At 40.4% G+C, this 21818-nt stretch overlaps 1 protein-coding gene across 1 annotated transcript in view; it reads left to right on the plus strand.

Moving 5' to 3' along the window:
• LOC122810691 (myoferlin-like) overlaps window positions 1-21818 on the plus strand; it is a 1883765-nt gene that overhangs the window by 1158969 nt on the left and 702978 nt on the right. Inside the window, 1 exon segment of the mRNA XM_044082260.1 lies at window positions 3262-3432. Coding sequence (XP_043938195.1) covers window positions 3262-3432 — 171 coding nt within the window.

The following is a 21818-nucleotide window of genomic DNA, read 5'->3' on the forward strand; positions in this document are numbered from 1 at the left end:
GATGAGACCAGTGCTTCTAGCATTGCAAATCTTTGAAGACTCTCTCCCTCGGGAAACAATAGCAGTCCAGTCAGACAACATGTCAGTAGTCTGGTACATTAGCAAACAGGGAGGAACCAGATTATGCCCCCTTTGTTGGGAAGCCCTCAGAGTCTGGCATTGGGGGATATCTTCCAATCACTTTCTGGTAGGAATGTACATTCTGGGGAAATCCAGCATGATAGTGGACAAGCTCAGCAGGGCAGTTCTGAAAAAAGATTTTCCAGAAATGGGGACAGCCTTGCTGCAGTCATTTTGCATCACCCATGAACAACAAATGCAGCAGCTACTTTGCCCTAATCCCCCCCCCCCCAGCAGAGTCACAGAGGGATGCACTGGTACACAATTGGCCCCCGGGACTTCTATATGATTTTCCTCCAACCCCCTTGATTCCCAAAGTATTGCAGATAGCAACAGTGTTGAAGAGAACAATCATCTTCATCTTCCCTTATTCGCCCTGACAGATTTGATTTCTATCTCTTTGGCCTCATCTTCAGGAAGATCCATGGATTCTGGGCCCAGTTCCAGACCTACTTTCACATCCGTAAGGAATGGTTCTTCTGGAGTTGAAAAATCTAAAATTGACAGCACGGCTGCTCTGGTTCCAGTAATAGCCAGGCATCCTCACTTATCTTCTCAACTGAGACACATTTTACTTTCTTCACATAAATCTTCCACACAGAAACTTTACAGAAGCAAGTGGAAAAAGTTTGTAGTGTGGGCCGCAGACAATAATATTGATCCCTTTACTGCCCAGCTACACAGCATTCTGGATTTTCTAGTGAAACTTTTTAACAAAGGTGCTGCCTGCAGCCACTGTAAGAGTTCAATTAGCTGCCATTTCCAATTATCATCTAGGTGAGACTGGCTCTTCTGTCATGTCACATAAGCTTTGTAAAACCTTTTTAAAAGGTATTTTATTGTTGGCACCACCTTATAAAAGTCCTTCTCCTCGTTGGGATTTGTATTTTGTATTATCTCATATTATTCATTCACCTTTTGAACCTTCAGCAAATTGTGATTTAAAATTATTGACTTGGAAAACAATTTTTCCTGATGGCTATTACTTCAGCAAGAAGGGTATCTTAATTACAAGCATTATTTATAAAGCCTCATTTGCTTTTTCATAAAGACAGAGTTTTGTTACAAACTAACCCTTCCTTTCTGTCCAAAATCGTTTCTGAGACTAATCTCAACCAGTCCACTGAACTGCCATTTTTTTCCCACATTTCCAAAATAAAGGAGAATATCTGCAACACTTATTGGATTTTCTCAGACAATAGCGTTTTTATTTGCACAGAGCAAAGGATTTCAGAAAAATGGATAAGTTGTTTGTTTCTTTTTCTGAAACAAGGAGATGCTTTCCAGTCTCCCAAGTTACCTTGTCGAAATAGCTTTTTGATTCTATCACTTTTATTTATAAAACCCCAAAAAAGCAATTGCCTAAACCAGTCAAAGCACATTCTAATAGAGCTGTAGCTACTTCAGCTTTTCTGGCCAGAAAATCTTTGGACAATATTTATGCAGCAGCCACATGGTCAAACCCCCAGATTTTTGTTACTCATTACAAAGTGGATTTGACCTTCAGGGGTAGAGCTTCCTTTGGATCAATGGTTTTGAGAAATAATCTTCCATGAGCCACCCAAGCTTCAGGTTGCTAGGGACACTGTCCCATATGTGAGTATAAAGGTGAGACTGACAAAAACACATAAAGAAGTTAATTACCATAACATTCCATGTGTGTTGTCCGTTTTTCCCTTTATTCTGACAACCTACTCACCAGCTCCCTTCCTAGACTCCTGGAAGAATGAGTAACACTAAAAATGCCTTCATAGACTCCTTGCTACTTGAGATGTTTCTTTGAATTGTCTTCTTCTGTATAACTACAGACTGTTTTATTGGCAAACAAGATCTGAGGTAATGGAGAGGTGCGTTCTGAGAAGGATAGAATGCCCAAGAGCTTAGTTGGAGGCCACGAACTTCTGCATAATGCTGAGATGGATTTGATGGATTAGATCCAACCCATATGTGAGAATAAAGGTGAAGATGGACAACACACATGGAACATTATGGTAAGTACATAACTTCTTTTTTTTCCACTGGGAAGAGCACAAATCAGCCTGATGATCAGTGTGCAGCCATCTTGAAGTCATTAGTAAGAAAGCAACTAATATAATACAAGTCTGGGTCAGGACATGCAACAAATGACATTAAAAGCATATATACACAAAAACATATCTTGTAAAAGGCACGTGGGATCAGAGAATGGATTTCTTCAGTGAGTCTAAGTACAGTTTTGTCAGGATTCCTATGGCCTTTTCTTTTCACCAGGATCCCAGCATTCGTTTGTAATAAATGCACTAAAAGCAACAATGTCCACAGTCTGTGCCCGCATCTTTTGTGTTGCGACATCAGATCAGGTAATGTTTGTCATGAAGGAAAGAAGGAACAGCTCCTGTCATCTGAAAGAGAAGGAAAGAAAAACTTTATTGTTAAGAAGAAATATGACTATGATTTAATATTTACTGAAGTTTTATTGAGATGTTAGCTTTTTCCTCAGTTTTTGTTTGCTGTTTTGTGTTTAGCTGTGCATTTTCCAGAACTGTCTCCATTAACATGATCATCCAACTTACCAAAGACAAAAATATTTTACCAGTAACTTTCCAGATAAGGTTATGCCTGCTGAGCAGTACAGATCCTGCACAGAACCAGTAGTGTAGTGTGGTTGGAGGGACCTCCTATTTCATCCTTGTGTTTTGAGTGAATTTGCCATTCCATGTATCAGTTTTGCCTTCACTGATATACCCTACCCACTACGTTGGTACTGAGATATTTTGCATTACTGCACTTGACAAAGGGCTCCTAGAATACAGAAGTCTTAAATTTGTTACCGTACACTACTAATACCCAAGTCTATTTTTGAGGCACTGGTATCAAATGATACACACAACTGTTTTCCTCAGGAGTGAAGAGTTGACTTAAAGATGTTAAGCTGTCCACAAACTCTCAGATTCTGTATTTCTGCTTTCACATACTAGTCACTAATGCGCCAGATGATGAAGCAGGCAGTAAATCATCCACTTTAACACTGGAAGCCTCCCTCTGCTCTCACTGTGTGGTAAAGGCTGCCATACCTTGCTGATATATGTGGTTATTCTTTGTTAACAAATAAAATGGAAACATTTCACAAAATAACTAACTTTCTTCCCTTTTTCATTCTAGAATGTTTGAAGTTTCTTGCATCATCCCCCAGGAGAAAGACTTGAAGATATCAGTCTATGATTATGATTTAGCCTCTTATGATGATGAGATTGGAGAGACTGTCATTGACCTAGAAAGCCGGTTCCTGTCTCAGTTTGGTGCTCGTTGTGGCCTGCCCCAGACTTACTGTGTGTATGTTGTATTTTTTTCTATTTTTTTCTTCTTCTTAAAACCTTAATATCTTGAGTACATTTCTTCAAATTATTGCCAAACAAAATTGTAGAATGTATTTGCTCTTTTTAAATATATTTTAATGTCCCATGTCTAGATAGTGAAAGTGTAATGTACTGTATATGCTTAAAAATATTGTAAAAAGATGATAAATGCATGTTAAGAATACACAATCTAGTACACTGCCATTCTGTTAAACTGACAGTAGTAGGGATTCTTCTTTCAAGAACTGTACTGATTTAAGGGAATAGTTCAGGTGCATTACACTAGACAGCAGAGAGTTGTAGTGGTTTGACTAAAAAGTTTGTTAAGCTAGCAGCCATCTCAAAATTCTCTTTCCTCAAGAGTTCCCATGTAGGTGGAGCGCCTTATAATACATGGAATCTTACAATACAGAAAATAGGAATACTGAAAACTAAAATTCCAAAGTAGTATGCTGATAGAAGATATGTAGACTATGCAAACGTGTTTTTGCCTCTACAGTCACATTACAGTTGATGTAAGAGCAAACCTCCACTTATGCATAACTGTACTGCATAAATAGGGATTGCACATCCCTATTTGCAACAGTAACATTAATGGAACTCCATTTGTGCCTTCACCTGACCAGCACAGCTGAAAACCATAGCAATGCTAGTAAATAAAACTTATACACAAAAATCATCATGTCTGTACTTGGACTATGCATGCCACTGAAATTTGGTATTAATGCTGAAAACATATAATTATAGAGCAACTGCATTTCTGATTCCCAGTATTTCCCTTTCACATTTCTGAGTTCCATTATGGCATACTTCACCATATTTTAGGAACCCATTTAAGAGATACAACCATAATTTGTTGTTGCATCTTACTACTCCAGCACAAAGCACTGCTCTCTTTGTAGGCTATATTACTTAAGAGGAGTTGATATGGTTTAAAGGCCACCACCTCTTCTAAAATCGTCTTGCACTCAAGGGAGAGCATGTATGTATGTATGTAGTGACAAGCAAAGAATTGTCTTAATAATTTTAAATAAAACAGCATAAAATGACAGTTTAAGTGATGTGCTGCTGCATACTTGCAAAAAGGTACAAAGAGGGATCAAAACTGTAAGTGGCAGTCCATCACTATCTGATATCACGTGTCAGCATTCTAAAATGTGAACTAATACGCATACAGTGAAGTCAAGAAACAGTGTAGGCCTTAATTTCATTTAAGCTTAGACTGGATTTAACAAGGTGAGATTACTGCTAACAAAGTGTAATATAACTAATGAAGTATTTACCAGAGATTTCAGAACAAGTAGACCATTATAAAACTATTTGATATCACAAGTAAGCATTTAAAAATACACACAAATCAAAATTCACTAAAGTCAAGGCACTGTGCTGTCTTTAATTTCATACAAGTTTGGACTGCGTTTATCAAGGTGAGACCACTACTCCAGAAGTTGTATAGCAAAAGATGCTTTAACTAGTGGACTGAAATATTTATCAGAAATTTCTGAAGAAGTAAAACACACTTCAGACACAAATAGAACTTCATTCAATATGAAGCTAAGGGCTTCCTTTAAAGAGACTGTTACTTGAGATTAGTACAGAAGACAGCAGAGAACCCTACATATTTGACTAAAAGTGTGATGGGCCACCTGCCCAATCTGAATTCAAGAGTCTCCTTGTTTGTGATGCAGTTATAATGCACTACCCTGGTAAACAAATACATATAAATAAATAATAACTATTGTTGCATTACCTTCCTATGCCAAGTTAAGCACAGTTCTGTTGTAGGCTGTATTGCTAAGGGTTCCTAAGTTTACCTCTTAAGATTGTATTTATGAAAAGCCAGCATTTTGGTGATTGCAAGGAAGGGTAGGTCCATGACAGTTTTGCAGTAAACACAAAATAATAGCTTAAATACTATACTTTCATATTAAAAACAACTTAGCCCATACTTGCAAAGAGGAAAACAAAGCTTTTTAAAATGCAGACAGATCAACATTCAGCAAAAGCTTAATTTCTTTAAAGTTTAGACTGTGGGGCTTGTATAATGGTTATGGTGTTTACTTCACAGATGCAAGGTACATAGTTTGATTTAAATTGGCTAGGCTTAAAATGGCCCACAAGGGGAGCTAGCCTAATACTTACCTATCTGCCATTGATATGCTGTAACAAAATTCACTGTAATTAATGGATTGAAATATTTGTCAAAAATTTTGGAAATAAACATGTCAGAGGCAAATAGGACTCCATTCAACATCATGTTTTGAGACTTTTTGTGGAAGTACAGTACACTAAAAAGCAGATAATCTTTCCTAAGGTTGCTACAGTCTGTAACCCCATCCCTTATAAAATTATGTTTTATACTTAATGCAAATTATGCATTCTGACTAATACATGCTCACAGCTTTGTTTGCTATAAGATATATTGCATAAATTATTTACTAGTAAACTTTTTATTCCCCTTTCATACATTTCCAAAACATCCTGGCAACATTACACATGCTGCCCACTTATTCCTGGGATTTTATTATCTGAGTGATTATAGCATTATCCCATCACTAACCCCACCCTCCCTCCCTCCCAGAATCCATGAGCTGATGGTTGCTACTTCTTCACATTCCCACACTCAGGGCATCTGGTTATCAGCCAGGGCTCCATCCTTGTATGTCATGGCTTGACCATGAATTCTGTATAGTATATTACAGTTTCAGTATCTAGGCTGCCTCGCTATATGACTTCTGTCTTACCAGTGTCAATAAAAACAGCTAAGTACATCATAGTATAATAGAGAGATTTCAGATGAGAAGTTTAGTCCCATCACACCTTTATCATCCCACTGCTTACCTTGTATTCACCATGAATTCTAGTCCTAGTACTTTTTGCTGCATGTATAATATTACTGAAACTTGCGTATTATCCTAGTGTCTCTCCAGAATTACCCTGTTCTTGTACTTCTTTGTGTACCTAGGCAACAGTATTACACTGCAGACCTCCATTAAACTCCTCATTAGTTACAGCATCTAACATCACCTAACACATCCCAAGACAATCCTATGGAGTGCACACCACCAAAAGCAAACCAGCATATCCTGAATACAGGTGGATTTTGTATGGCAAACATTCACTAGTCTTTGTATGTTCTGAGCACCAGGATCTGTGCCTTTTATATGTTTCATCCACGGATTAAGTAGTTTTTGCTGTCACAGTCAGGAGTCAGCAAAGACTGAAAGACTGAAATGGAGCCAGAGGCAATAAATCAAGTTGCATTTTCTAATTTTCCCTATCCATTCAGGTAGTTGTATGTGTGTGTGTGTGTGTGTGTGTGTGTGTGTGTGTGTGTGTGTGTGTGTGTGTGTGTGTGTATTTCTTTTTTCAAGGTTGTTTTCGATTCCCTACCTGCTGAACAACAGCCCTCTCTCCAATTAGTCTTGGGCCAATTTCTTTCCCATCTTTGGCAGCATATTCACTGACTGAGGTGAAAGCCAACTGGATGGGAGCTGTCATCCAAGCAGAAATGGAGATTATTTAGCCGTGGTAAAAATGATAGCTTCACTATGGTCCAGAAACCATCAGCCTTCTTCTGCAGTCGTCTATCCATTGAATTTCTTGAATCACCATCTGGGCATACCATCTGACAGCTCAAGGGTGTTTTAGCCCACTTAGTAGCTCTTCTTCCGCCTAAATTGCCAAGCATCTGCCTAGAGAGCCTGCAGTGAAGCCGTCATCTTTACATATGATAGCACTTTTTTATAGCCCTAACCCCACTCCTGGTAGCTGACTTGAAGCACCTGCAGCATCACAAAGACTTACTGCACCCTTCCCTAGAGTGTATGTGTGTTACCACCCACATCACCAGCTTGGTAGACTTGGCCTATGTCCCTTGTCTTTGCTACATTACGGACCCAGCAAGCCTCTGATTGAGTATTGTGGATGCAGACACTGACCAGAACCACCAACCTGTCAATGATGGGCAAACTGAAAATGGCCATTCACTTCCACCCTGTCCTCAAATGAGGAGCTTCTATGTCATAATCAAGATTTTCTTTTTTTCTGTAGGTAGGTGTGTGTGTGTGTGTGTGTGTGTGTGTGTGTGTGTGTGTGTGTGTGTGTGTGTGTGTGTGTGTGTGTGTGTGTGTGTGATTTGTAGTGCACATAGGTCATCTTAAATGAAAAAAAAAAAAAGTCTTAGAAGCCATGCTCATGCATGTTAAAACTTCAGCAGTGAAAGTGGTGACTGCCTCACAGCCTACACTGAAAAATTGGTGATGTGGAGATCTGGAAGAACTAGAAATGGTGCAGCTCATGACCCATCACTACCCGATGGATGTTAAAGAGATAACCTAGGATGCCACTCGTTAATGGGCACCTTTGGAACACTACTGTCTGCAGAACTAGTTGATTAGCTGTCTTAACTTTTACTGCCACTAATGCAAGCCTGTGGGATCACTGAATGTCAGATATTGCTGAAGAAAATGTGAGAAAAAATATTGCCCTGGGATACACATACTTTGCAGAGAACACATACTTTCATGTCAACGCTCATGAGCTATCCCAATTTGTCACATACAGCATTAAAGCAGGTGAAATCATACAGAAGACCAAATACTACTCATGCCTTCATTATCTGCAGTGACAAAACTGCCTGTTGATTTTCTTAAACTGGGGCATTGCAAAGGAATAAGATGCAGTCTTTTCCTGCGTTGAAATAGAATGGAGCCAAATGACTGCCTGATATACCAGATGAGATATCCCAGGGAAAAGACTGACAGTAGGATATTATACTCATTACATATGATCCTGATCTTAGATGTTAAAAAGTGTGAAGAGTGATTTATTTATTTATTGACATTTGATTACCGGAAAAGTCCGGCTGGGTAGCTGCTCATTTTCAGCTGAGGCCCAGGGAGAAAAATTCAAAAGTATTAGAAAAACATTTTAAGAGCAATAATTTTACAATCTTCAAAAATAATTCAAAAACAATTGCTGTTTAAATAATTATATCAAATTATACATAATATGAAAACATTGATTAAGAATAGCTTGAACTTTTATGACAATAATTTAATGTTTAGAGAAATTTTAGCATGTATAAAGACAGATTAAAGTTAAATTAATATAATACAAACATAAATTTTGATATGAAGTGAGAGAAAAAACAGGGTTATGACATATTTAGAAAAAGAGGGAAGAGAAACTGATTGAAGTAAGGAAATGAGAGAAGAAGGGAGAGCAACATACCTCTCAACCTGGAAATATCAAAAATCTGGACAAGGCCCATGAAAAATATTTACAAATCTGTATGCTGATTAACATAAAATTTGCATACATAATTACACAACTCCGCCCACTCCAATGGAATTGTAGGAGACCAACTTTCAAACGCAAACTGAAGAACATAACCAAAATATATCATCAGAGTCCCCCTGCAGCCATTCCAATGTCCCATTACCTGGCTATTTCACCTCATTTGCCATAAACACTAATGTGTGCATACTGCTTTACTTCTACAATGATTATTTGGATTTTATTTTTTTAAATTGTATAGCACAATGCACAAACACCAAGATATCTGCTAAACAAAGCAATACTGTCTCATACATGTGCTCTTTGATACACTTTCCTGACATTATTAAATTATATTCCTTGTATAATACAGCACACTTCTTAGACTTAAGTTAGAGTGGATTTTAAATGTATTGTTTAAACATTTTTCCAGTAGGCAATGAAACAAATGCATGCACCAATAAGGACAAAACTGCCCTATTCAGAACATTTCCATGATAACAGTCAGTCTACTTCTACACACAATATATATATATATATATATATATATATATATATATATATATATATATATATGGGTCTACTAAGTGACAGATGTAGTATTGGGGAGGACAGGTAAGGTGTGGAAAATGTGAGTGTGCGGTGGTGTTGGACTAAGGGTTCGTGAGGTTGTGTAGGGTAGTGTGATGGGCTGAATGTTTTAGGGTGTGTTAAGTGAGTTAGGGTTAGGTGCAGGTAGGGTGAGGTTGAGTTGTCGGTGTGGTGTGTTGTCGGTTGTTTGGGGTCTATGAAAGTAGACCCATATAAATATATAATCACAGTAGTGTAAGCCATAGGCATGTTGTACAGCTTCTTGCACTTATTTTCAATTGGGGGGAGGCCAAAAACCAGGGTCACATTTTAAACATTGCTTGTATAATTTTGGAAAGTTACTTACATAAACTATTGTGTTACCACCGTGCATTTCACTGCCAAGTCTTGAACCCAGCCAGAACCCTGTGCACTACAGTCAGAACAACATACCATTATACTAAATCAGCAGTTTCCTGAAAGACAAACTTAAATGGCTATCATTTAGTGAATTCAGTTCTCACTTCTCACCATAGCTCTCAACCTTTTAGCACAAAAATACAGAACAAAGCCAATAATGGGGGAATACAGCCTCAAAATAGGGACACATACATTTCATATACTGATCTTATAAACTTATAAAATTGCTAGAATAAAAGGTTTTGTTTTACCGCAAATCCTGAAAACCAATGCTTTAATGAGGAACAGAACAAAAATGTGAAGCATAAATTCAGAAGTGATGGTGGCTAGGGACTTTAAGCTCACACACACACACACATATAGGTGATCACCAAGGTGCATTATTTTAGATAATAGGGATAGAAGGAAACAGGATAGTTACCAACATCAGTACTTGCTACTGATTCAAGCAAGGTAGGGTGTGCTGAATCCTAGCACAACAGAGTGGTGGCTTTCACAAATACAACAATTTTAAAGCAGACTACACATCATACAGACCAATGAAAAAATTAGCACTGCTATGTAAAAGCTGCTAGTATAAACCAAAAATAACACCAGCAGTAGCCTATACTGTCACCATGGGAGGAACCAGGAAAGCCAGTTATACATAAAATATTACCATAACACAAAATAGAGCCTTTAAGCAGCACCAGCACAACCTAATGTGTAAAATGAATGCATAAACCTTTACTTCCCAGATGTTATAAGACTGCTTTTCCAGTAAGAGACTTCAAGGCAGGTTGGTTGTATCAAAGCCCAGCATGGCAAAGCAGTAGCATTCTCAGAAATGACATGTGTACAGCAGACCACAGAAAACACAGTCAATGAAAAGGTAGCACCTCTAATAATCACTAGTAATACAAACCTGAAATAACAACAGCAGAAACTGTTACTTTCACCAAGAGGAATGAGCAAGACCAGTTTCAGATGGAAAAGCTTCACAGTACAAAATGAAGCCTCTAAATCAGGACTAGCACACTCTAGTATAAAGTAAACACAGAAGACTTTACTTCACAGATGTGGTACTGTTTTTCTCATTGAAATCCTGTATCAGAGTTCATAACAGGTTGGCCGTGAGAAAACTCCAAACAATAGAGCTCAATACTTTCTAGCATAGCACCTTACTTCTCTGACTGCCGTTGTTACATGGGGTGAGTTGCATTTGAAGCTGTGACATATTAATTGCACTTCACAGCAATGTAGGGGGGACATACTATTTAAATAAATAAAATGCTTGTAACTATACTTTTCTAACCTGAGCTATGATGCAAAAAGAGATACTGACTCACTGCACCTGTGATAATAATAATGTGTTATATTTTAGCAATGAAATATTAGCATATAGTAATGTATAGTGTTAAAACGCACACACACACACTCACTCTGCAATTAAAAATGCATTCACCGACTTTAAACCCATTCTGTAACAGCTTACTAGCATTAGTGCATTGCACTGCATTCACCTAGCTCTGCAATTAAATCTATACAGTATTAGTAACAGCTTAATTAGGTACCTGCATTCGTTAACAGTATGACTTTAATCCTCCATTCTGTTATTGTAACAGCGCGGCTTAGAGATCCACCAGCTCTGCAGTTAATTCATTAACCCAACCAGTCCAAGACTTACAAAGTACAGAAATCCTCCTGCGTTCAAGCGCGGCTTAGAAATCCTGTGTTGTGTTATTCAAACAGATGTGCGGCTTAATTCCAACAGGCTGACGGAGCTGACGTCATCGCGCACGTGATGATGTTAGTTGTGAAAGCACGAAAATCTAAAAAAATAGATTAAAAAATCGGAAATAATGGGGTGCCACTCGGGAATTGTGGCACCCCATTATAGGGACCCCAAAACTCGGTAAAAACAGAGTAATTCGGGACGGTTGAGAGGTTCGGAGAGCAAGGAGGTGTAAGGTATGAATAGGTACTTGTTCATATTTATGGATATAGTTTATCTTGGGGATGGGCAAGAACACAGCCAGATTTTGACTAGGAAGTCTTTCAGAACAGCTTTAAAGGACTGGCGGGATGATATTGATCTGATTGATACAGGTAGGGAGTTCCAAGCCTTAGCAACATGGTATGAGTAAAGACTATGCCCAGCAAATTTGATAGCTTTGTGGACAGGGAGGAGTTTTTGGTCATTGAATTGTAATGACCAAATGGAAACATAGTTGTGAGGAATGGTATTTAGTGCTGGACAAGCAGATGGATGCTTAATAATTTTATAGATAATAAGCTGTGTATATGTCAGATCCAATGGTGTCTTTTTCTCATCTGAGTCAACATGTGGGTTGTCAGATCCAGCGGGATCCTGACCGCAGTGCTTTATACCAAAGCTTTAGATCCGAAAGCTCTGACTTCTCCCCTCCTGCATGAATAACCTCAGATCTTGTTTGCCACCTCACTGAACCAGATGTGTGGACTGAGAGGTCCATCATTTTTCAAGATAAGTGAAAAAATGTTTCCTCCCTTTCAAGAATTTTTATACTAATTATTAGGTTAGAATAGGGATAGGTTCCTGGTAGTTGTTAACATTAGATCAGTGTGATTTTTAAAATAGTTTGTTTGTGTATGTGTGTGTGTGTGTGTGTGTGTGTGTGTTTGTGTTGTGTGGGTGTGTTCTTCAATCAGGACAGTGTTAGTTTAGTAAGCTTGTTGTTTATAAGTAACTTGTAATTAAGATTTATATAGTTCTTTATTGTTATTTTTTATTCTAATGTCAATAGGCTTTAAAAGTGTTCCTCATGTGGGCATAAAATACAATGTCAAGACCCACACTCACAGTGTGTCTACAATTTGGGGCCTTCCCACTGTAAGATTCGTGCTTCATTTCAGCTGCGTTTAGCACCAGAGCCATCCAGGGAATAAAAGAAGTACTTATTTTAAAAAGTCTTCTTCCCACACAGACAAGGTCCAAAATGTCTTTGGACCCAAAGGCATCTGCCTCTTCCCCTGCCTCTGAGAAAAAAATGAGACAAGGAAGAGGAAAGACAAAAGGAAAAAGAAACAGAAAAGGATAAAGACAAAACAAGAGAAAATCAACCAAATGATGAGGAAGTTCTTGAGGACACATATTCAGCTGAGAATCCTTCTGGCTCTGTTCCCAATGAAAAGACTGGAATCAGCCCCTTCCACCTTGACTATTCAATTTCCCACATCATCTCCATTCTTGGAGACAGACTGTGTATGTCAGATCCAGCCATCTGATGTTGTCATTTTCTTTCATTCCTCAACTGGTGGGGTCAAATCTGACCCTTGGATCCAACTTGGCCAATTTTTACAGCTCGTGGAACACTGAAAGCTCATGAGCTCCTCTCTTACCCATAACGCACTAGTCCTGTACCATACCTCAGATCTTGTTTGCTGCTTTTGCGTTTGGACTCTGTTAGCTCTAGAGTTTAGCTAGTGTTTTCATGAGTAATTTAAAAATGTATATTTTATAACTTTCTATAGTCATATTTTTTACCTATTAGAACCATTTATCAGCCGGGGGTCATTTATCCCTGCACCAGAAAGCCTGGCTAGAGATTGCTAAAGATACATGGGTGCAAAGGATTATTTCCCGAGGTTATATAATACCCTTTTCCCTTTCGCCCCCCTAACAGTGAACAAGATTTCCAATGTTCCACCCAATTAGAGTAAAGCAGCAGCTCTAGAAATAAAAAAGCTACTAGAAAAAAGAGGTCCCAGAAGACCAGAAGGAGTCCAGAACTTACTCAAGATTCTTTTTATTGGCAAAGAAAACAGGGGACTGGAGACCAATTTTGGATCTCAGCAGTCTGAACAGATCAGTTCAGTACACAAAGTTCTGGATGGTCATGGTTCAGTCCATTTTGCCTTTCCTGCACAAGGGTGACTGGGTATGCTCAATAGATCTTCAGGATGCATAATATCATATAAAAATGAACAGACCATCCAGAAGATGCTTACACTTCTGGCTGGGATCGGCCGTTACCAATTCAGAGCTCTGCCATCTGGTCTTACCACAGCCCCCAAGGTGCTCACCAAGTGCATAGCAATAGTAGCACTATTGCAGCTCACTTGAAACTGCAAGGATTCTATTCTTGGTGTTTCCTTATTTGGATGACTGACTTATAACCACTCCGACCAGGCATCACCTGACGAAAGCACGGGATTATGTATTCCAGTTATGTTTTCACATGGAATTTACTATCAGTCACAACAAATCTCAACTAGAATCAATTCAGATATTAGAGTTTATCAGAACTTTGTTTGACAGAATATCCTTGACAGCTTCCTTTCCTTTACCAAGGGTACAAACCATATGATTCCTGGTCAGAAAGATCATTCAGAATTTCTCTCTTTCATCTTGATTGATTCTTCAAGCTTTGGGGTCAGTGTCTGCTGCAATAGTTTTTGTTGATTCCATTAGCAAGATACCACATGAGAATTATTCAATGGAACTTGATTCATCCTACATCAACCCTTATCCACCCAAATCAAGATAACTCAGGCTTGCAAAAATTACCTCCTTTGGTGGATGCACTCTGATCAGATAATGCAGGATTGCCCTTTCATTTTTCTTCAGTCCAAGGCTATAGTTATCATGGACACTTCCCAGATCAGGTGGGGGGACATTTCTGGAGAAAGACAGTCCAAGGCACATAGTCCACCAAAGAAGCCAATATGCATATCAGTGTCCTAGAAATGAGAGCTGTCCTCCTAGCGATGCAGGCCTTTCAAGACACTGTCCCCTCTGGGACCATTATGATCCAGATGGACAACATGTTAGTGGTCTGGTACATCAGCAAACAAGGAGGAACCAAATCTTACCCCCTGTGTCAAGAAGCTTTGAGAGTGTGACAATGGGAGATCTCATCCAGTTGATTTTCTGATAGCAATGCACATTCTGGGGAAATCAAATGTGATAGCAGACAACTTAAGCAGGTCTATTCTAATGCCTCACGCGTGATCAGTCAACATGAAAATGGCAGAAAATATATTCTGCTGATGGGGTCAACCTTGCTGTGACCATTTTGCATCTCCCCTCAACAACAAGTGCAGCAGGTACTTTACCCTGGTGGCCTCCCCACTGGTGGAGTCACCGAGGGAAACTCTTCTCCACAATTGTCCCCCCCTGGTCTCCTTTATGCTTTTCCCCATACCTCTAATTTCCAAAATCCTTCAGTAGGCATCTTAATTAAAGAGCACATTCATCCTCATTGCCCCTTATCGGCCTTGTCAAATTTGGTTTTCCTTTCTTTGGCCTTATCTGCTTTCCCCATGGATTCTGGATCCAATTCCAGACCTACTTTCTCATTCAACAAACATGATACACCAGGCATCTCAGGCCTGAAATTAACCATATGGTTTCTCCACTTAATAGCAAGAATCTTCAAGCTGTCATCCCCAGTTCACCAAATTCTTTTATCATCCCAAAAGCTTCTACAAAAAGAAATTACAGGAGTAAGTGGAAAAGGTTTGTCATTTGGGTGCAGCAGAATAACACTGACTCTTTTTCAGCACCAGTACATAAGGTTCTAGAGTTTTTAGCAAATATTTTTAATGAAGGTGCTAGTTCTTCTGCTGTTAAAGTACAACTAGCTGATATTTCTAATTTTAACATTGGGGTAAACAATTCGTCTTTAGCCTTCTTCAAACTTTGCAAGGGGAACCTTCCTTCTCAGACCCCATTTTAAAAACTTAACTCCCCTGTGAGCTTTAAATTTAGTTTTACAATCCTTGACCCAATCTCCTTTTTAACCATCAGCCAAATGTGAAATAAAATTTCTAACTCGAAAGACTATCTTTTTAGGGGCCATTACAACCACTAAAAGAGTATCAGAACTTCAAGCCCTATCTTCTAAACCTCCTTGTTTAATTTTTCTTAAGGCTAGAGTATCCTTATGAACTAACCCTTCCTTCCTTCCTAAAGTGATGTCAGAATCCAATATTAATCAAACTATCAGCCTTCCAGTCTTCTTTCCAAATTTTTCAAAACAAAGGGGAATATATGCTACGTTTGCTGAATGTTCACAGACAGTTACATTTTTATCTACACAGGACAAAAATTTTCAGAAAATCAGATCAGTTATTTGTCTCTTTTTCAGATTCAAAATTAGGTAAACCAGTTACCAAAGTGACCTTAGCCAAGTGGTTAACTGATTGTATTTTGTTTACCCAAAAGTAGGCCTGACTTTGACAAACCTCTGAAAGCTCACTCTACCAAGTCTATGGCAAACTCTTCATTGTTTTTATCCATATCTTCCTTGGATAATATTTGTGCAGCTGCAACTTGGGCTAACCCTCAGACCTTTATTGCTCATTACAGATTGGATCTGGTCTCTACAGGGAGAGCAGCCTTTGGCTCAGCAGTGATCAGTAATATCCTTCCTTAGAGTCCTCCCAGGATTGAGGTAGTTGGGGACTCTGTCCCAACAGTTGAGGAATGAATGAAAATGACATCAAATAAAGATGTTATGCACTCTCCATAATGTTCCATCTGTGTTGTGCATTTTCATTCTTCCTCAACTCCCCTCCCTCCAACCCCCCTACCAATTTGACTTCTGGAAGAATCAAAAGATACTAAAGGGATTATAGTTCCTTTGCTTGAGCTACAGATACTGGTACTTATTCTTTTCTATATTCACTAAAAGTGAGCAAACAAAATCTGAGGTATGGTAGAGGACTAGTGTATTATGGATAGGAATAGATCTCAAAAGCTTTCAGTGTTTCATGAGTTGTAAAAAGCGACCAAGTTGCATCCAAGGGTTGGATCCAAACCCAGCAGTTGAGGAAGAATGAAAATAGACAACACAGGTGGAACCTTATGTTGACTACATAACTTCTTTTTCCCATTGTGCCAGCTTCGGAGTTGATAGGCCAGGAGAATTTGGCTTTGACATCTTCTGTCACTTACTTGAATCCTATACACTTGGGACGAGTGGCATCCCGGAGCCAGAGTGTTGATGTCAGAGCTCCAATGATGGAGTCAACCCAGAGGATTTTGAAGCTGTCCCTACTGCTCAGAGATTCAGCACTGGATAGATTGGTTCTGAGGTCCTCATCAAAGCCTTCAGCCCCTGGAGTTGAGAGGACTACTAATTCTGTTAACCTGGGTGGCTCCTCTTCAATCCCATTGGCTGAGTCAACTTTCGAGACTGTGAAGAGAGCCTTGACCAGAAAGAGACAACTGGTATATGCTCAGAGTTTGGATCCACCCAGACTCCCTCTGAAGACAGCTCCTACTTTCTTAGATTCTGATAGACAGGGACAGATGGATCCCTTAGACTTCGAGACTATTTAGAGCTTGAGGCCCAAGTCCAATTCCAATATGTTCCACTCAGGAATCCCAAGGCACATTCCTTGGAGGAGGACTTGTAAGAGTAAGCATATTGATTCCTCTCCTGAGTCTGTCACTATAGACACTGACTTAGATGTGAGAGAAGATTCCCCAAGGTCCCCCCCAAAGACTTTTCCTTTGGAGACATCATAGAATTGATGAAATGGGTGGATGGTCCACCAAAACTCCTTCATCTGATGAGTTGGTGTTTCTCGAAGCCTTTGGTTCTGTCCCTTCAATGTCCTAGTGGTCCCGCCTCCTGATGCCTTCGTTGATCTCATTACTCAGAAAGCCTTGGAGGAGCCTGATGTGGCAGAGCCCATCCTAAAGAAATCAGACAGAATACTAGTTGCCCCCAAAGAAAGAAAACATTGGGCTCAGGATCCCCCTATGGATGCCATGGTATGTATCAGCAGCCAAAAAAGGAACTGTCCAAAGAGAGTTCTTTTGTCCATCCTCTTATCAGAGAATCAAAGGCATTAGACAAATAAGGGAAACAGACTTAGCATTCAGCCAGTTTTTCTCTTTGTGCGTTGAACTACTCGGCTCACCTGGTATGTTTTCAGAGGGATTTGATTATGGAATTCTGAAATTCCCTGGTGGGTAACTTACCATTGGACTATCCAATAACTATGGATACCCAGTTGTCTGCCTTACAGTCATCATCAAATGTTGCCATGAGACTATTATCTAATGCAGCAAGATGGTGCAGCTCAAGTAGCTGACACAGGTATTACTATACGATGTCATGCCTGGATGCCATTCTGCGACTTTGATGAAAGCTTTAAGTCATCATTCATAAATGCCCCGTACAAGGGCTCAGCATTGTTTATACCAAAAGTTAAGGATACACTTACCAGGAGTGAGCAGGATAGTAAACCTTGTCTGCCAGGAATCAAAGAGGAGGAAGAAAAATGTGGTTAAAAAAATCTCAAGGCTTTCATCAGGTCACTCCTGGGGATAGACCTTCCAGAGACAGAGGTGGAGGCAATTCCATGGGACATCACCCACGAAGCAAAGATGGTCCACAAAACCAAGGTATGTGAAGTTGTTCTGTCTTGCCGTTTATTCTTACAGATGGGTTCGGAGCCGATCCTCAGCTCCAAGTCAGCCTACTACAAAGCTTGAGGTCTTCAGATAACTCAAGGCCAAGTCCCTATCCCATGATGCACCTAGAATTACCTCAGATCTAGTTTGCCGCTGCAGTGGATCGGATGTTCTCGCTAGCCTGGGCCAGTAAAATCTTTCTTTATTGGAAATATTTGATAAATAGTTTCTGTTTATATCGTAAATATTTAGATATTTACCTAAAGCTCTTATAGCTTTGTGTAGTTCCCTTCCCTTGGTGCTCTTTATCTAGTATTTAGCTCTTTGACCTCTTTTATTTAGGCCTTGTTTAGTGTTCAAATTAGTTGTGTGCTATTAGCTTTAAATTAGTTTTAGAGTTAAAAAAGTGACATTTCTGTCACAGCTTTGAATTCTTCTCTTTAGAATTTAGATAGAGTGTGTACATTAGTAGCTATTTTATAGTTGTGTGCATTTATATAGTGATTTCTGTCACAACTTGTTTATACTTACTCTTTACCATTTAAACAAATAGCTTTGTGTGTGTGCTTGCCATTTATATTTAGCCTGTATTTTTAGAAAGGCTTGTTGTTATTCTTTAATTCTTGTTGGGTGTGTCTGTTTTTTTACAGCACCCTACTAACATTGTGCTTTTTGAAATGGGTGGCGATAAAGACAAACACCCTAAGTCAAGGTTTAAAAAATGTCCTAAATGTGGGCAGAAAATGTCTGTCACTGACAGTCAAGTAAATTGCGTTTATTGTTTGGGAGCATTACATCTCCAGGAAAGCTGCTCCATGTCTCACTCTTTCTCTTCCAGGGTTCTCCAGGGGAGAAAGAGAAAATTGATAGACAGAGGTTTACTTAAACCTTCTTTCCAGGAGGCTTTGAGCGACCAAGATGGATCCAGTAAGTCCTCAAAGTCTTCCAAGACTTCTACATCTGAGGTAAAAAAATCAAAAAAGTCTTCAACATCGGCTCCACAGAACTCGGAGCCAACTGTCTTATCCTTTCGGAGCCAGTTTTGGAACTGGTATCTGAAATACCTAAATCTCCACTTTTACAGTCGGTACCACCTTCGATCCATTCATCTCTGTCTTCGATTAGCCTTTCCGATTTGGATGTGGATCGTGTGGTGCAGAAGCTTTTACAGCCACTGGCCTTTGCTAAATTCTTATCGGCTCCAACCCAAGCGGCTTCGGAACTGAAGACCCCTTTACCAGCTACTACTCTTCCTCCTCCGAGCCATACCAGTCCATCGGAGCCAGAGGAGTCGGACTTGTTGATCGTGGAGCCTTCGGCCGATGCCTGCTGCAGTGTCTTCGGCTCCATTTACGCTGACATCCTCAATGCCGATCGAGAAATCTAGGAGCCGACACTCTCTGGTTGGGTCCAGGGAGGATAGTCGGACCAACTTGTTGGTTCCGATTCTGCCTCTTGGGGCTTCGGCTCGGATGACCTCGGCTCCTACCTCTGGCTCAGAGCCCACTGTCCCAGTGCTGGGGGTATCGACAGTTTCCTCAGATCTGTCAGTCCCTTCACATTGGAGCAGAGGTGCCTTTGAAGCCATGAGGAGAGTTATGTCTCTGAAGACATCTTCGTCCTTAGGTCCGGCTTCCTTCTCCCCTAAAGCACCTATGTCTGCTTCTGCTTCACAGATCCTTGCCAAGCGTAGAGACCCAGAGCCTCAGGAAGCCCCACTGGGTGGCCCATGCTCTTCTGAGACCTCACCAGAAGCTCCCACTGATGAGGTTCCCAGGAAGAGAGTCTGCAAGAGGAAGCATTTAGACTTCCCACAGGAGTCCCTGACATCTGATACCGACTTGGATGAATCAGAAGGGTGCCCATGGTCCCCCTCTGAAGATATCGCATTTGCTGAGATACTAGAAATCCTTAGGAAGAGGGGTGACTGGCAGTCCACCAACCCTACTGAAGATGAGTCAGTTCTCATGAAGGCTTTCGGGTCTCAGCCCTCCACCTCTTGGGTGTCTCCACCCTTCGATGAGCTTATGCAGTTGGTCTCACAAAGTGCATGGGAGTCCCTGCACACCATTGAGCCTGTCTCCAGGAGACCTAATAAATTTATCTCTGCTCCCCAGGACAAATCTTTTCTGACCAAGGGTGTGCCAGTTGATGCCATGGTGTTGGTGGCAGCCACCAAAAAGGAAATTTCAGAAACTTCCTCTTCTATCCATCCTCCTAATAGAGATTCTAGGATCATGAATGGATATGGTAAGCGCACTTACAGTTCAGTGACTTTTGCACTGCGTTCGCTCAACTATCCAACCGATTTTACTAGACTGCAAAGAGATCTCCTTAAAGAGCTGGGAGATACTCTTTAGGGTACAGTAGCTGCAAGAGCTTCAGATAAAGTTGCCTCTCAGCTTGCTACCCTTAACTCCATAGTTAACTCATCCATGCACCTCATTTCATATGCAGCTGATGGAATGAGCAGGGCAACAGGTGCAGGAACTGCACTCCTGGATGAACTTGTGTTCCTTCATGGAATCCTTCAAGTCATCCTTTGTAAATACCCCTTTTGATGGCTTGTCCCTTTTCAGACCCAAAGTTAAGGAAACTTTGACCAGGTGTGAGCAGGAAGGAAAGACTCTGTCTGCCATCGGTGTCCATTTTCCACCCCTACCAGACCCTACCCCAAGGGTCAAAGGGGGGGAAAGATGTGGTTCTGAAAAGCCCAAGGAGCCTTTCAGGACACACGTGGTGAACCCCCCCCTCCAGAGGCAGAGGAGGGGGCAATAATGGAAGACACTGCCCTCGTGACAGAGGGGGTCCGCAAAACCAGGGCAACAGAGATCACTTCTTTGGGAAGCCCTACCAGCGCTCCTGAAAGGAGGCCCGACTTTCCTACTCTGGAGGCAGTCAGAGGTCGCTTATCTTTGTATCCAGATGCCTGGTTCAAAATAACAAATGACAACTGGGTACAAAGTATCATTTCCAGAGGATATTTAATTCCTTTCGCCACACCCCCCTCCACTGACAAGAAAAATCCCGGACATTCCATCCAGTTACAGGGAACAGGCGACAATAGAGGTCTGATTGTTGTTAACAAAAAGAGTCATCCAACCAGTCCCAGCAGACCAGACAGTATCCGGAACTTACTCAAGATTCTTTTTAGTTCCAAAAAAGACAGGGGTCTGGAGACCTATATTGGACCTCAACAGGCTAAACAAATCTGTCAAGAAAGAGAAGTTTTGGATGGTCATGCTTCAGTCGATACTTTCCTTTTTAGGGAAAGACAATTGGATGTGCTGTATAGATCTCCAGGATGCATACTACCACATAAAGATGGCCAGACCATCCAGGGATCATCTGCATTACGGCTGGGAGCCAATCATTACCAGTTTTAAGCTCTGCCCTTTGGTCTCACTACAGCCCCCAGAGTGTTCACCAAATGCATGGTAGTGGTCACGGCTCGCCTGAGACGTTTATGATTCCAGATGTTTCCATACCTAGACGATTGGCTCCTCACTGCCATCACCAGGCATCAACTCATTCAAGCCAGGGACACCACTCTTTCACTCTGCAGACAGCTGAGCATTACAATAAACTCAGAAAAATCTGCCTTGTCGCCATCGCAACATACCGTTTTTATCGGAGCAGAATTGGACATCACCACCACCACACTAAGACTTCCAGTAGAAAGAGTCTTAATACTCCGTCAGAAG

This window comes from Protopterus annectens, chromosome 9.part0, assembly GCF_019279795.1.
Source record: "Protopterus annectens isolate FY-2018-M chromosome 9.part0, PAN1.0, whole genome shotgun sequence".
Lineage (NCBI taxonomy): Eukaryota > Metazoa > Chordata > Ceratodontiformes > Protopteridae > Protopterus > Protopterus annectens.